At 41.4% G+C, this 13,687-nt stretch overlaps 1 protein-coding gene across 1 annotated transcript; it reads right to left on the bottom strand.

Moving 5' to 3' along the window:
• Positions 1-29: 29 nt before the first annotated feature.
• On the bottom strand, positions 30-13,356 carry LOC127450591 (uncharacterized). Its single transcript, XM_051714824.1, has 4 exons — positions 13,333-13,356; positions 12,869-13,226; positions 12,656-12,741; positions 30-258 (listed from the first exon to the last, which is right to left on the bottom strand). Exons 1-4 carry the CDS (start codon positions 13,354-13,356, stop codon positions 76-78), a joined length of 651 nt encoding a protein of 216 aa, XP_051570784.1. The 3' UTR covers positions 30-75.
• Positions 13,357-13,687: the final 331 nt, after the last annotated feature.

Genomic DNA, 13,687 nt, shown 5'->3' with positions numbered 1-13,687 from the left:
ATGTGTTACATGTGTTGTGTAATGAATTGCGGTTGTACACATTTTGGAGCAAAAATATTAACTTGCTAGTTTACTCTATGTACTTGCACAGAGTTTGATTATGATTCGGTCTTTACTGTCTGTATGTTTACTCACATCAGTGTGGATCTGTTTCTTGTTATGTTCTTCTATCAAGTGACTGGTTGTACTGTGGAGTTTCTCACACTCAGCCTGTAGCTGCAGTATGGCTCCCTGCACATCACTCACCAGCTCAGTGTTCTGCAGAAACACACATACACTTGTGTGATCACACAGGTGTAAATTTAGCATTTCACTATGACTTCAATCATGGCTTATCCAATCAGAATTTAAAGTCAGAAGAGTTTTTCTTTATATTTTTTTTCTATGAAACTTCACCTCCATTCCCCTTTAACACCATCTCTGTCCTTCTCTGTCTGTATGTATGTCATGTACCTTACACCTGCCATGTTCCTGGTTCATCAGGTGAGTAGTCATGCACTTTGGTTCATCAAAGCACTGGAACAACTGACTGATTTCCTGCTCCAGATCTTGACCTCCTATTTGCAGCTGACCCTGATCCTGGTGGTCAGGGAGCTGACCTTGACCTCTTTCCTGATCCAGACCCAAACTCTGGTCTAGAATGTGACCCATGACCTGAACTCTGAGCCTGACCAGTCTGACCAGAACTCTCACCCTTATCCAAACCCTGGACATGACCCTGATCCTGACCCGAACTCTGGATGTGAACTTGATCCTGACCCCAACCCTGGACATGATCCTGATCCTGACTTTAACCCTGGACGTGACACTGAGCCTGACCCCAACAGTGGATGTGACCCTGATCCTGATCCCATCCCTGGATGTGACCCTGTTCTTGACCCAAACCCTGGACATTACCCTGAAACTGAACCCAATAGTGGATGTGACCCTGATCCTGACCCGAACTCTGGATGTGACCCTGATCCTGACCCCAACCCTGGACGTGACCCACAGCCTGACCCGAACCCTGGACGTGACCCTGATCCTGACCCAAACCCTGGAGATGAATCTGATCCTGGCCCAAACCCTGGACATGACCCTGATCCTGGCCCAAACCCTGGATGTGACCCTGAGCCTGACCCAAACCCTGGACCTGACCCGAACACCGGACGTGTCCCTGAGCAAGACTAAAACCCCTTGCGTGACCCTTGTCTTTGCTGAACCTCACTGGCTCCTGCTGCTGGACTTTTGAGAGTGGACAGGATGAGGAGGTTATCATATCCTCAATAACTGGCCTGAGGCTATTCAACTACAGGTGAACCATAAAATTACACGGTACAATATTTGACAAATAGATATGATAGTATTCTCTCTCTCTCTCTCTCTATCTGCTTGTCTGACCTGCTCTTGGAGGTGTCTATCATTGCTGCTCCTCTCTTCTGCCCTGTCATTCATCTTCTCTCTCATCAGCACCTGAACCTTTGCATCCAGCTTCACTATTGCACTCCTATATGAGTGTGTATGTGTGTGTGATATTCTGTATGTTATAGGTGACCTCAAAGATCTTAAACAACTGATCAATTTGCAAGTTACACATATACAGGAAAAATTCAGATCGTCTGTACCAGTTGTATACTGCCGTAATTCTTGAGTACAGGGACAAAACAGATTACAGGACTGAAAATTGTTTGTGTACCAAATAGTTATATAAGTGATAAGGGATGATGAACCCCGCCAGGGGATCAGGAATTGATCAGGACTTAAAAAGGATTATTTTGTGATAATGACCAGCTGATTGTATATTATCCCGCTTTTTACATGGCTACTTACCAAATAAATGAATAAACGGACCCCCAAACTCCAACCCTAAATGTAACTGTCAGTGGAGTAAAAATGTCATACTAGACTGAAATGGCAACCTCAGAATCGCTCTCACCACTGTTTATGAGAACGTGATTATTTCCTGGTTTACAAGGTACCAGAACCTGTGCTTTGAAGTAAACATGATTACTTTCTGGTTTCTATGGGACCAGAAACGCTATCTCGGAATAAAAGCTATTACTTCCTGGTTTTCAAGGGACCAGAACCCATGGTTGAGTTTGGAATGAGATTACTACCCATACTACTTACTATTTCTGCCATATCTGTCTGTGGCTGAAGTAGTATTAGTAGTATGGTAGTATGCCAATCTGAAATCAGCCAGCGTCTCAGAGTGAAAGTGATTATTTCCTGGTTTTCAAGGTACCAAACTTGTGCCTTGGAGTGAATGTGATTACTTTCTAGTTTCCACTGGACCAGAACACATTTCTCAGAGTGAATGTGATTACTTCCTAGTTTTTAAGGGACCAGAATCCATGTCTTGGAGTGAAAATGATTACTTCCTGGTTTCCATGGGACCAGAACCCGTATGCTGGAGTGCACATGATTACTTCCTGTTTCCACGAGACCAGAACCGATGTCTCAGAGTAAACGTGATTACTTGCTGGTTTCCATGAGACCAGAACTTGTGTCTCAGAGTGAACATGATTACTTCTTTTTTTTCAAGGCACCCTAACTTGTGTCTTGGCGTGAACGTTATAACTTCCTGGTTTTCATTGAACCAGAACCTGTGTCTTGGAGTGAATATGATAACTTCATGGTTTCCATGGGACTACAACTTAAGTCTCGGCGGGAATGTAATAACTTTCTAGTTTCCATGGGACCAGAACCCGTGTCTCAGAGTGAAAGTGATTGCTTCCTGGTTTACACAAGATCAAAACCCATGTCTCAGAGTGAACACTATTTCTTCCTGCTTTAAAGGGACCAGAACCCATGTCTTGGAGTGAATGTGATTACTTTAACCAGAAAGACACAAGATTATTAGAATATCCGAATGAAAAGATACTTGTATCATTTGGCGTAAGCCCCATCCTACAGTTCAGCGCTCCGATGCTGCTTGAAATGTCAGATCCTGCCGGAGGCGATGAGGGCAGGGGAGCAGAGCTTACCCCTGCTCAGGATGGGACCTAGACTGGTGGAGCTGGGGTGGAGGGACATAGAAGTATGAAAACAATGAGAGGCAGCTGGCAGGTTTATGAAGTGGAGGCTGTATTGTGATTGGATGTGATGCCTGATGAATGAATCCTGAGATCTTCCTGCGAGAACTAGGCTTACATTTCCTGATTTCCATGGTACCAGAACCCATGTGTTGGAGTGAATGTGATTACTTCCTGGTTTACACGAGACCAGAACCCGTGTCTTGGAGATTGCTTGTGCAATTATTCAATCTCTGAATAAATTCAGAGTGGAAATGTTGTTATTTTCAAAATGAATGGCAGATAAAATTGTACAATGTTTTGTCCCATGTCTCAAGAGTCAGTGACAGGCTAATTGTACTCTAACACTGTCAGATGTGAGTACCTGATGTGAGATATGAGTACATTCAGCTGCTCTATCTGTGCGGCGTGTCTCCGGGCTGCTGTCTGAAGCTGTTCTCTCTCCTGCAGATGCCTGTACTGACCCAGTGTTCATCAACACACTCTCCAGCTCTGACACCTACAGCATGAGTCATCTACACTGTAACATGCTGCTTCAGATGTAATGTGTATGTGGGTTTCTTACCTAGAAATACTTCAGGAACAAAACTGCTGAAAAATTTCCCCTGAAATTAGCTAAATCTGAAAAAAATCTTACATTTTTATGGTGGTTGAAGTGGTTAATACAGAGAGTAAAAATCTAGTGACATACAGTATATAGTTATATTTTAGGGTTATGGTTGGTCTATGCAACCAGGTGTCAAAGAACCACATTACTACATTTTTGCAAAATAATTTTTACAGCGCATTTCCTGATAAAAATTACACTAGTGACACTACAACTAGAATTACTTTTATTCACTTTAACAAAAATTACAAGTAAAACTGCAAATTACCATGTCATAAACATTTACTTTTTTCTCTGTTACTCACACAATGCTATCTTATCAAAGTGCATGACTTGTAAGGAGACACAACAATATATTTGCACAAATACACAACTACATTTAAGCTTATTCAAGCATATTAAGTTGCACAGTAGCTCAACTGACAGAGTGTTGCACTTGGATGCAAAATCATCACGAGTTAAAAGTGTCACAGAAGCACAGCAATATAATGTGGTTGCTTCAGCGATTGCGTTTCACGAGTTCGCCTGTCCATTTAATCTTTGAGTGATGAAGGGTTAAACGTACACTGGCAGACAAAAGTTTGGAATAATGTAGAGATTTCGCTCTTTGGGAAGGAAATTGTTACTTTAATTCAATAAAGTGGCATTAAGCTGTTCACAAAGTATAATCAGAACATTACTGATGTAAAAAACAGCACCATCACTATTTGAAAAAAAGTCATTTTTGATCAAATCTAGACAGGCCCCATTTCCAGCAGACATCACTCCAACACCTTATCCTTGAGTAATCATGCTAAATTGCTAATCTGGTACTAGAAAATCACTTGACATTATATCAAACACAGCTGAAAGCTATTTGGTTCGTTAAATTAAGCTTAACATTGTCTGTGTGTTTGTTTTAGAGTTGCCACAGTATGCAATAGACTGGCATGTCTTAAGGTCAATATTAGGACAAAAATTGACAAAATAAACAGCTTTCTCTAGAAACTTGTCAGTCAATCATTGTTTTGAGTAGAAGATTTCATACAAAGGTGTACACTACAGTCTTCAAAGACAAAGGACAACTGGCTCTAACAAGGACAGAAAGAGATGTGGAAGTCCAGATGTACAACTAAACAGAGGATAAGTACATCAGAGTCTCTAGTTTGAGAAATAGAAGCCTCACATGTCCTCAGCTGACAGCTTCATTGAATTCTACCCGCTCAACACCATGTTCATGTACAACAGTAAAGAGAAGACTCAGGGGTGCAGGCCTAATGAGAAGAATTGCAAAGAAAAAGCCACTTTTGAAACAGAAAAACAAAAAGAAAAGGTTAGAGTGGGCGAAGAAACACAGACATTGGACAACAGATAATTGGAAAAGAGTGTTATGGATCTTAACCCCATTGAGTTTTGTGGGATCAGCTAGACTGTAAGGTGCGTGAGAAGTGCCCAACAAGACGTCTATGGCAAGTGCTACAGGAAGTGTGTGGTGAAATGTCACCTGAGTATCTGGACAAACTGACAGCTAGAATGCCAAGGATCTGAAAAGCTGTCATTGCTGCACGTGGAGGATTTTTTGATGAGAACTCTTTGAAGTAGTTTAAGAAGTTCTGAACATTTTTTCAAATTGTAATAGTAATTTTTCACGTTATTAATGTTCTGACTATACATTGTGATCAGCTGAATGCACCCCCCACCCCCAAGAGACTACTTAATATATCGAGGAAGCTATAGGGCAGGAACTCTTGGACGATTGAGGAAAGAGATGGGGAGGTGAAGGGATGCTGGAAGACTGTCACTAGAGTGAAGTAAACGATGGCTTATATACTCTGCAGCCTGTAGGTTGATTGGCAGATTAGATGAGAGAGCTCCTCCCAAACTTAATTTTAAGAACTCAAACTCCATTTTTCATCTCTCATTTGCTTTTATGACACTATCGGTAAGGTTTAGGTTTAGGGTAGCGAGGCTGGTTTTGTTGATTTTAAAACTCGACAGAGCATTAACTTAAAAACCTCATTTGAGAGAGAAGAGGGAAAAATTGTAACTTGATTCTTGCACCACACAGTGGAAATTTCACCTCGGAACTGCAGCGATGTGTGTAATGAACCACATATAGTAATTTTGCAAAAATGTCACCACAGTCACATAATTTTTTATTAAAATTAGCTTAATTTAAGAACAAAATACTGTAAGTCTATATTTTCTTCCCATTTAGAAAGTTAAATAAACTAGTGTATGTGGGTCAGGTTTTCCTATTTTTTATATTAAACCTGAAAATACAATGTGGTTACCATTGGGAGGGAAGTAAATGGGAAGTAACCACTGTCAAATATGTGTGTATGTTGTGGCATTAAGAGGGGCTGCGGAACTTTTTTGTTATTAACATTTTTATTGATTCCATTCATAAAAAAACAATAGACACAACATAAAATACAGAATCAGATATATAAATTAAACCCTTCCCCCCGAACACCCCCCACCCACCCGACACAAACACGCATTACAGTGGTCTCTTACAATTAAAGCAAATAATTAGAAACAAACTAAAAAAAAAATACTTTCAAAAAGCAAGAGTGCACATACACATCAAACTAAAAATTACAAATCAAAACTCAAAAATCCCTCTCCATTGCCCCTCCCCGAGAACCCTCCAAAAAATCCAAATATCCACCCCACTTCCTATTAAACAAATCCCACTTTCCTAACCTTCTTAAGATTGCCTCCTCAAATGTCGCAACCTCGCTCATCTCCCCGCACAACTCCCGAAATGAGGGTGCCTCAGCCGTCTTCCACCCCCTGAGTATTATTCACCTGGTACCATAACTCTGGACAGGACCCAACCTCTCAAGTGGGTATCCCCAAAATGTATGACTTCCCCATCACCCAAAATGCAGAGTCTGGGACAAAATGAAAACCTTGTGTCCAACACATCACACATAAATCCCTGAATCTTTAACCAAAATTCCTGTATTTTAACACATCCCCAATAAACATGGGTTGTGTCCCCGTCTTCTGATTGGCATCGCCAGCAGGTGGGTGTGTCTTTAAGACCAAGTCTATACAATCTAGAGGGGGTCCAATATAATCAATTCAAATTCTTAAATTGCATCAGACGCACCCTTGAATCCCTAGATGTAGACTTGACGTTTTTTAGAATCTTAGCAAACACTCCCTCCTCCAATACCAAATTTAAATCTCTCTCCCATAATCTCTTGAGAGAAGTTGAAGCTCCATCCCCCAGATCCTGAATTAACAGGGAGTAATACACTGATGCCTCATGACCTTTTCCAAAAGCAGTAATCACCACTTCTAGAGTATCTGCCCTTTTAGGGGGGTGTATGCTACTCCCAAAAATAGTACAAAGCAGGTGGCACAGCTATACATACCTTAAGAATTGAGATCTAGGAATCTTGAAATGTTGGACCAAATTTTCAAACGATCTCAACCCACCACTCTCATATAGGTCACCGAGTGTATTAACACCCCTCTCAATCCACTCCGACCTACAGAAAGGGGACTCACCAATACGCAACTTTGGGTTTAGCCATATGCTTGAGGCAACATTTAAACACTCTGGACACTTTTGTCCATAGCGCATGCAGATACGAGATAATGGGGTGCGACTTAACTTCTCCAATTAGTTTAATAGAAAGGCTTTGTAATAGCAAAATAGGGGCAATAACTTTCTGTTAAATTCCAAACCAGGGAGGGGCTCTCTCAGGTGGAAGTGACCAATGAGCTAAATGTTTGAGACCGAATGCATAATAATAAAACAAAATCTTGAGTAGGCCTAGCCCACCTTTGTCAATCGGCCTATGTAACTTGTTGCAATGTAACCTGGGACGCTTTCCATTCCAAATGAAGGACTTCGCTATACTATCAAATTGCTTAAAATAAGAGTGGGAGACATCTGCAGGGAGAGATTGTAGTAGGTAGTTGAATTTTGGAATACAATTCATTTTAATAACATTAACCTTCCCAATCATCGATAAATGTAATGAAGCCCACCTGTCCACATCATTCGAAAACCTTTTTATTAAGGGGTCGAAATTGACTAACTAAATCAGACAAATTTGCTGGAAATAAAATTCCCAAATACTTAATTCCCAGCTGAAAAGCTGTTATTGGGCAGTACGCTGTCAAAGCCAAAGCTTCGGATTTAGACCAACTGACTTTAAATCCTGACAACTTGGAAAAGGAATTAATAATTCTGTGGAGGCAAGGCATAGATCTAGGAGGGTCAGAGACGAATAATAAAATATCATCTGCGTAAAGCAAAAGCTTATGCGCCATACCTCCCGCAATCACCCCTGGAAAATCATCCTCCTTTCTTATCGCGGCTGCTAATGGTTCCAGGGCAAGACAGAACAATAATGGGGAAAGAGGGCAACCCTGCCGGGTGCCCCTATCCAGAGTAAAATAATCTGAAATTAGCCCATTTGTTTGTACCACCGCTACAGGGTGTCTATAAAGTAGCTTAATCCAACCAAAAAAGTACTCCCGAACCCTTACATTTCCAAAATCTTAAAAAGATAATCCCATTCTACCATATCGAATGCCTTTTCGGCGTCAAGTGAGATGGCAGTGACCGGAGAGTGTTCATTTGCTACTGACCACATGATATTGATGAGACGCCTAATGTTATCAGAAAAGCTATGGCCTCGAATAAACCCCACCTGATCTATATGTATAAGAGATGTCATAACTTAATCGAATAGCCAGAATTTTTGACAAAATTTTTACATCTAACTGGATCAGGGAAATTGGATGGTAACTTTTACACTCGCTTGGATCTTTGTCCTTTTTAAGAATCAGACTGATCTAGGCTTGTGTTATGGTTGGCGGGAGCTTTCCATTCTTTAATGATTCAGTATAAACTTCTAGCAAAAGTGGAGCCAGTTCTGTAGCATAAGATTTGAAAAACTCAGTGGCAAAGCCGTCAGGCCCCGGAGCCTTGCCTGTAGGTAAGGCCTTAATAACCTCGCCAAGATCCTCCAAGTCAGTTTAAACTCCTCCTCGCTCAGTCGTCAGTTTAGAGAGATCTAATGGTTCCACAAAGTTTCTAATATCTTCATCAGTAGACGAAGACATGGAACTATAGAGATCAGAGCAGAATTCTTTAAAAGCATTATTAATATCAATGGCCAAGGTAAATATTTCACCACCAGCAGATTTCACTGAGGGAATGGTAGAAAAAGACTCTCGCTTTATATATATCTAGCCAAAGGTTTTCTTGCTTTGTCCCCTGACTCAAAGTATGACTGTCTTGCCCTGAATAGCCAAAACTCCACGACAAAATAGTATTATATCTGTATTTCAATAGGGTCAATTCTCTAAGGCCATCAGATGACAAACAGCGCTTCAGCTCTGCCTCTGCATTTTTAATATTTCCTTCCAACTCCACAAGTTCTTGTGCTTTGGATGTTTTGGTGAATGAGGCATAATGTATGATCCGACCCCTAAGAACCACCTTAAGTGCCTCCCAAGCCACGCCCACAGAGGATACTGAGGACCAGTTGGTCTCCATATAAACATTGATTTCAGTCTTTAACATTTGTTGAAAATCAGGATTTTGCAAAAGGGACACATTAAGGCACCAACTATATGATTTATTTTTCTCTGTATATGGCAACACCTCTAAACTCACCAGGGCGTAATCTGAGACTAAGATATTTCCAATTGAGCAATCAACAACATGAAATGAGGGACTTGGATATATAAAAAAATCTATTCTAGAATAAATCTTTTGGACTGATGAAAAACATGTATAGTCCCATCCAGATGGGTTCAAAAGTCTCCAAATATCCGTAAGACCGAGATTTTTACACATCCTGTGAAGCGTCAATGTTGCTCTAGGGGGTTTACACACTTTTGCTTCACTGTGATCCATCAAAAGATTAAAGTCTCCTCCCAATATTATATCATGAGTGTGCCAGCGGTTTGCAGCATCCCTTCAAGATCTATTAAAAAAGCCCTGATCATCAGTGTTAGGTGCGTAAATATTAACCAAAATCAACCTTTGCCCTTGAATTTCAGCTAATGACTCTCCCTAATTTATCTTTAGTCTGTTTGAGACATTTGAATTGTAGATGTTTATTAATCAATATAATGACTCCCTTGCTCTTACTTGAGCCAGCACTAAAAAAAACATGTCCACCCCATATCTTCCCAAATTTTTCAGCTTCCTGTGGGGAGAGATGTGTTTCTTGAAGAAACACTATATCATATTTCTTACGTTTAAGAAAAGTAATAACCTTCCTTCTTTTTATGGGGTGCACCAACCCATTTACATTCCATGTGGAGATAGTACACTCATATTAACATTTGACATTTTGATATAGTAGAAAACATTAATTGTGTGTCAAAAACAAAATTATACAGACCACATTCCCCATTAGTGAAACAATCAAACCCCGAACTTCCCCCCAAACAAAACAAACAGAAAAAAGAAAAACATGTGCATTAACAATGCGCACGAAAGCACCAACCGGCGACAATCCCTCTAAACTCAAAAGGTCCATGAATGCCCACGAGCCCCCATGACAACTTTGCCATCGGATTGCTCAATTTTGCCTCACAAAAATTACATAACAGAAAATACTTTGTAAAATAAACCCCAGCCAATAGGAAGAATGAACACAAAGAACATGTAGATTCATTCACAGAACTGTCTCAAAGGTGTGATCTTCCACAAAACAAATTCCAGCTGATATAAAACCGTTCAGATTCCTCGGACAGACAAACGAACGTTCAGTGAGCCGGCTGTTATGAGTTCAGCGGATGACGTAATCATTCCAATGTCCCATAAAAATACTCAACAAAACAAACTCCAGCCAGCAGGAGGAATAAGCACGAAGAACGAACAGATTAATCCACAGCTGTTCCAAAGGAGTGTTATTCAATAGAACAAGCTCCAGCCGCTAGGCGGAACCAATACAAAAAGAAACAAAACCGGCAACCCGGTTCCCCGGATGGTCGAGTCAATTCACCCGGAGGCTGCATAAAAGTATATATCATGACTTACACAATCCGTCAACTTTATAAAAGACATCCCTTGTGTGAGCATGTAGATATTTTGCGGTCATCCGTTAGTGTCCACTCTCAAACTGGCCGGGAACTTCAATGCAAAAGTAATCTTTCGTCAATGCAAAAGTTTCTTTAAGGAAAAGTTTTATTCACTAAACAAACTCCAGCCGCTCGGCGGAGCCAACGCAAAAAAAAAAAAAAGAAACCAAAATGACACCCAAAAGCCAGAATAAGTACAGCGAGTCGACCCACTCACATGAGAAACACCCAATGGTTTGCTCACCCATTGATTCTATAAAAGACATTTGCCTGATTGGGACATGTAAATACTTTGCGACCGTCCTTCGTTTCTATTCTCAGTTTGGCCGGAAACATCAGAGCAAAAGTGATCTTTCGCTGATGTAAGAGTTTCTTACATTCCTTGAACCGATCGTGTTTCTCTCTTGTCGAACTCGCAAAGTCCGGGAACAAGAAAATATTATGGTTCTTCCAAGAAAGCTTCCTTTTGCTCCTCGCCTGGCGGAACACATGATCTTTATCAGATGATCTCAGAAATCTGGCCAGAATCGATCGGGGCCTATCTCCCTCAGCAAATCTGTGAGCTGGGACTCTGTAAGCTCGCTCGATTTCCAGCTTGTGGCCTGTTATGTCGAGCAGACTCGGGAAAAGCTCATCTAGGAATTTCACCATATCTCTGCCCTCCTCATGCTCAGGAATTCCAATAATTTGAACGTTATTCCTGCGGCTTCTATTCTCAAGATCTTCAAGCTTTTCAAGGAGATGTTCCAAATCAACTTTGGTCGTGGGCGGATTAGCGGTTAATTCCCTCTCTGAAGATTCCAGACAATCGATTCGTCTCTCAACATCAGTCACTCTTGTAACTAACTCAGAGAATTTTATTTCCATCGCCGTAATCGATCGACGTATTACAGCGAGATCCTCCAAGTCAGCAAGAACCTTTGTCAACATCACCGACATGTTGGACAACTGATGCTGGATCACCTCTCCCGCCGCGCCTTCCAAATCGAGTCCCCGGTCTGTAGGCCTGTCGGGGCTTTCATCCTGAACATGTAAGTGTCTTTTAATGTCTCCAGAGCCCGAGGATTTTGACTTCTTTGCCATGATTTGCCTCAAAGAGCAAATGTGTAACTAGGTGTATCAAATTTCACCAGATTATAACATGAATATAATTAAAATTTTAGCAAAGTGCGCAGAGCTCGTCGGTCACACGTCTGCTTCTTGCATGGTGTCACGTGACCCCGGGGCTGAGGTTCTTTAACTGTGGAGCTGTCCAATAAAAATGGCTTCAAGCAGACTCTCAAGAATGGTGGTTTGTTTTAATAATCTAACAAAAAGTCTCTAATTTACAAACTCAAATCTCTTCAGCTCATAAACTCAAAATAAAAATTGTCTTCAGTTTACAACTTAACAAAAGTTACGTGTCTGTCTCCACACACACCTAGCCAGTCTTTACTCCCACACACTCTCCTTTGTGTGCAGCCTCTCATCAGATCACGCTGCCACCCTCATAATTAATAATTATAATAATCTTCTTTATTTATCACACATTATACATTTGCACATATACAGTGAAATTCTTCTTTTTCACATATCCCAGCTAGGCTGGGGTCAGAGTGCAGGGTCAGCCATGATATGGCGCCCCTGGAGCAGATAGGGTCAAGGGCCTTGCTCAAGGGCCCAACAGTGGCATCTTGGCGGTGCTGGGGCTTGAACCCCTGACCTTCTGATCAGTAACCCAGAGCCTTAACCGCTGAGCTACCACTGCCCTACCACTTCATTAGGTGCAGCTGCTCTCCTTAGGTGGCAACCTTGGCTTTGCAGTCCTTAATAGGCAGCCATCTTGCCACTAGCCTCATCGCATGGTGACCTGGGAGCTGTAGTTCTTGCCAAGGCACCATCTTGCTCCAGCCATCTTAGAGCAATGTATCTCCCCTGCAGCAAACGCCCTCTCACGATGCCACAATGTGTTTGTGTGTGTGTGTGTGTGTGTGTGTGGTCCTCATACCTTCTTTTTATCAGCTATAAGACTATCCACTAGGGTCTTCAGATAATTGAGCTGCTCTGGTATTTGGTCAGGAATCTGCCTCTCACCTATAGAAAGAATATCCTATATTAAAAACATACACAGCATAATTGGCCATTACAAGTAAATGCATATATAAAATATTAAGCACTTTAAGCAAATTACTTTAATTACTTTAAGCATTTCATATCATACCCATATCAGAAAGGAGATCACTGAGATGTTGAAGCTGGATCTGACCAGCCTTGTTTGCTTCCAGCTGCCTCACATGGGTCTCCAGACTCTCATGCCTGTCTCTGAGCCTGCCCAACTCCATCAGAGCCTCCACAGTCTCTGGATAACTCTCCGCCCCAATGCTAACCCGGGACAGCCGGCGGCCCGTCACAGTTAACAGAGCTCTATCAGACAGGGACTGCTGGGGAGGAGACACCTGACAAGAGATATCTACTCCGGCTGTACCTGCTGTGTCATTCTTGAACAGGACACCTTGGTTCAAAGGCTGGATGGGTACAGTGTCTTTAGCTGCTGAGAGCGTGATGGTGTCCTTCAGTCCCTGCAGATAAAAGAGGCAGTGCTTACAATGTTAATTCTGTGTCATTTACAAAGAACATTTCATGAATGTTAAGTAGCTGTCATTGTTTGTTTTGTGTGTAACTGACTGCGCAACGACACTGCTGCACCATTACTTGGTGAGTTTTTTAAATACTGGTCAATTGTTGTGAATTCAGCTCTCTCGCATCTTGGGTCACTTTGAATGATTCCCCAATTTTTGTTGATTTTCCATTTTATATGCTGTGAAGCAGTACTATATTCAGTGGAAAAGGTTCCTTTTCAAGTAAATACTTTTGTTGTGATTGTGTCACTTTATTCAGTGCTTGATCCACAATAGTTTTTTATATCCTCTACTCCTAAGACAATCTGTCATTTCTGTAGAGTGAAGTATAAAATCTTGATCACAAATGTGTCTTAGTGTTTGGAACTGTCCTAGAGGTATGCTATCCTTTAGGTGTTTTG

This window comes from Myxocyprinus asiaticus, chromosome 13 (assembly GCF_019703515.2).
Source record: "Myxocyprinus asiaticus isolate MX2 ecotype Aquarium Trade chromosome 13, UBuf_Myxa_2, whole genome shotgun sequence".
Lineage (NCBI taxonomy): Eukaryota > Metazoa > Chordata > Actinopteri > Cypriniformes > Catostomidae > Myxocyprinus > Myxocyprinus asiaticus.
Note: the sequence above shows the minus strand (reverse complement) of the source record. Positions and strands in the feature narration are given on the sequence as shown.

What these genes read in the sequence shown, in the direction of transcription:
- LOC127450591 (XM_051714824.1), bottom strand. Translation starts at nt 13,356, where the DNA reads ATGGTGCAGCAGTGTCGTTGCGCA. An exon ending in TGATCTCCTTTCTGATATGG is followed by an intron (nt 12,742 to 12,868) that starts GTATGATATGAA and finishes TTCTTTCTATAG; the next exon opens with GTGAGAGGCAGATTCCTGAC. An exon ending in TTATAGCTGATAAAAAGAAG is followed by an intron (nt 259 to 12,655) that starts GTATGAGGACCA and finishes GTGTTTCTGCAG; the next exon opens with AACACTGAGCTGGTGAGTGA.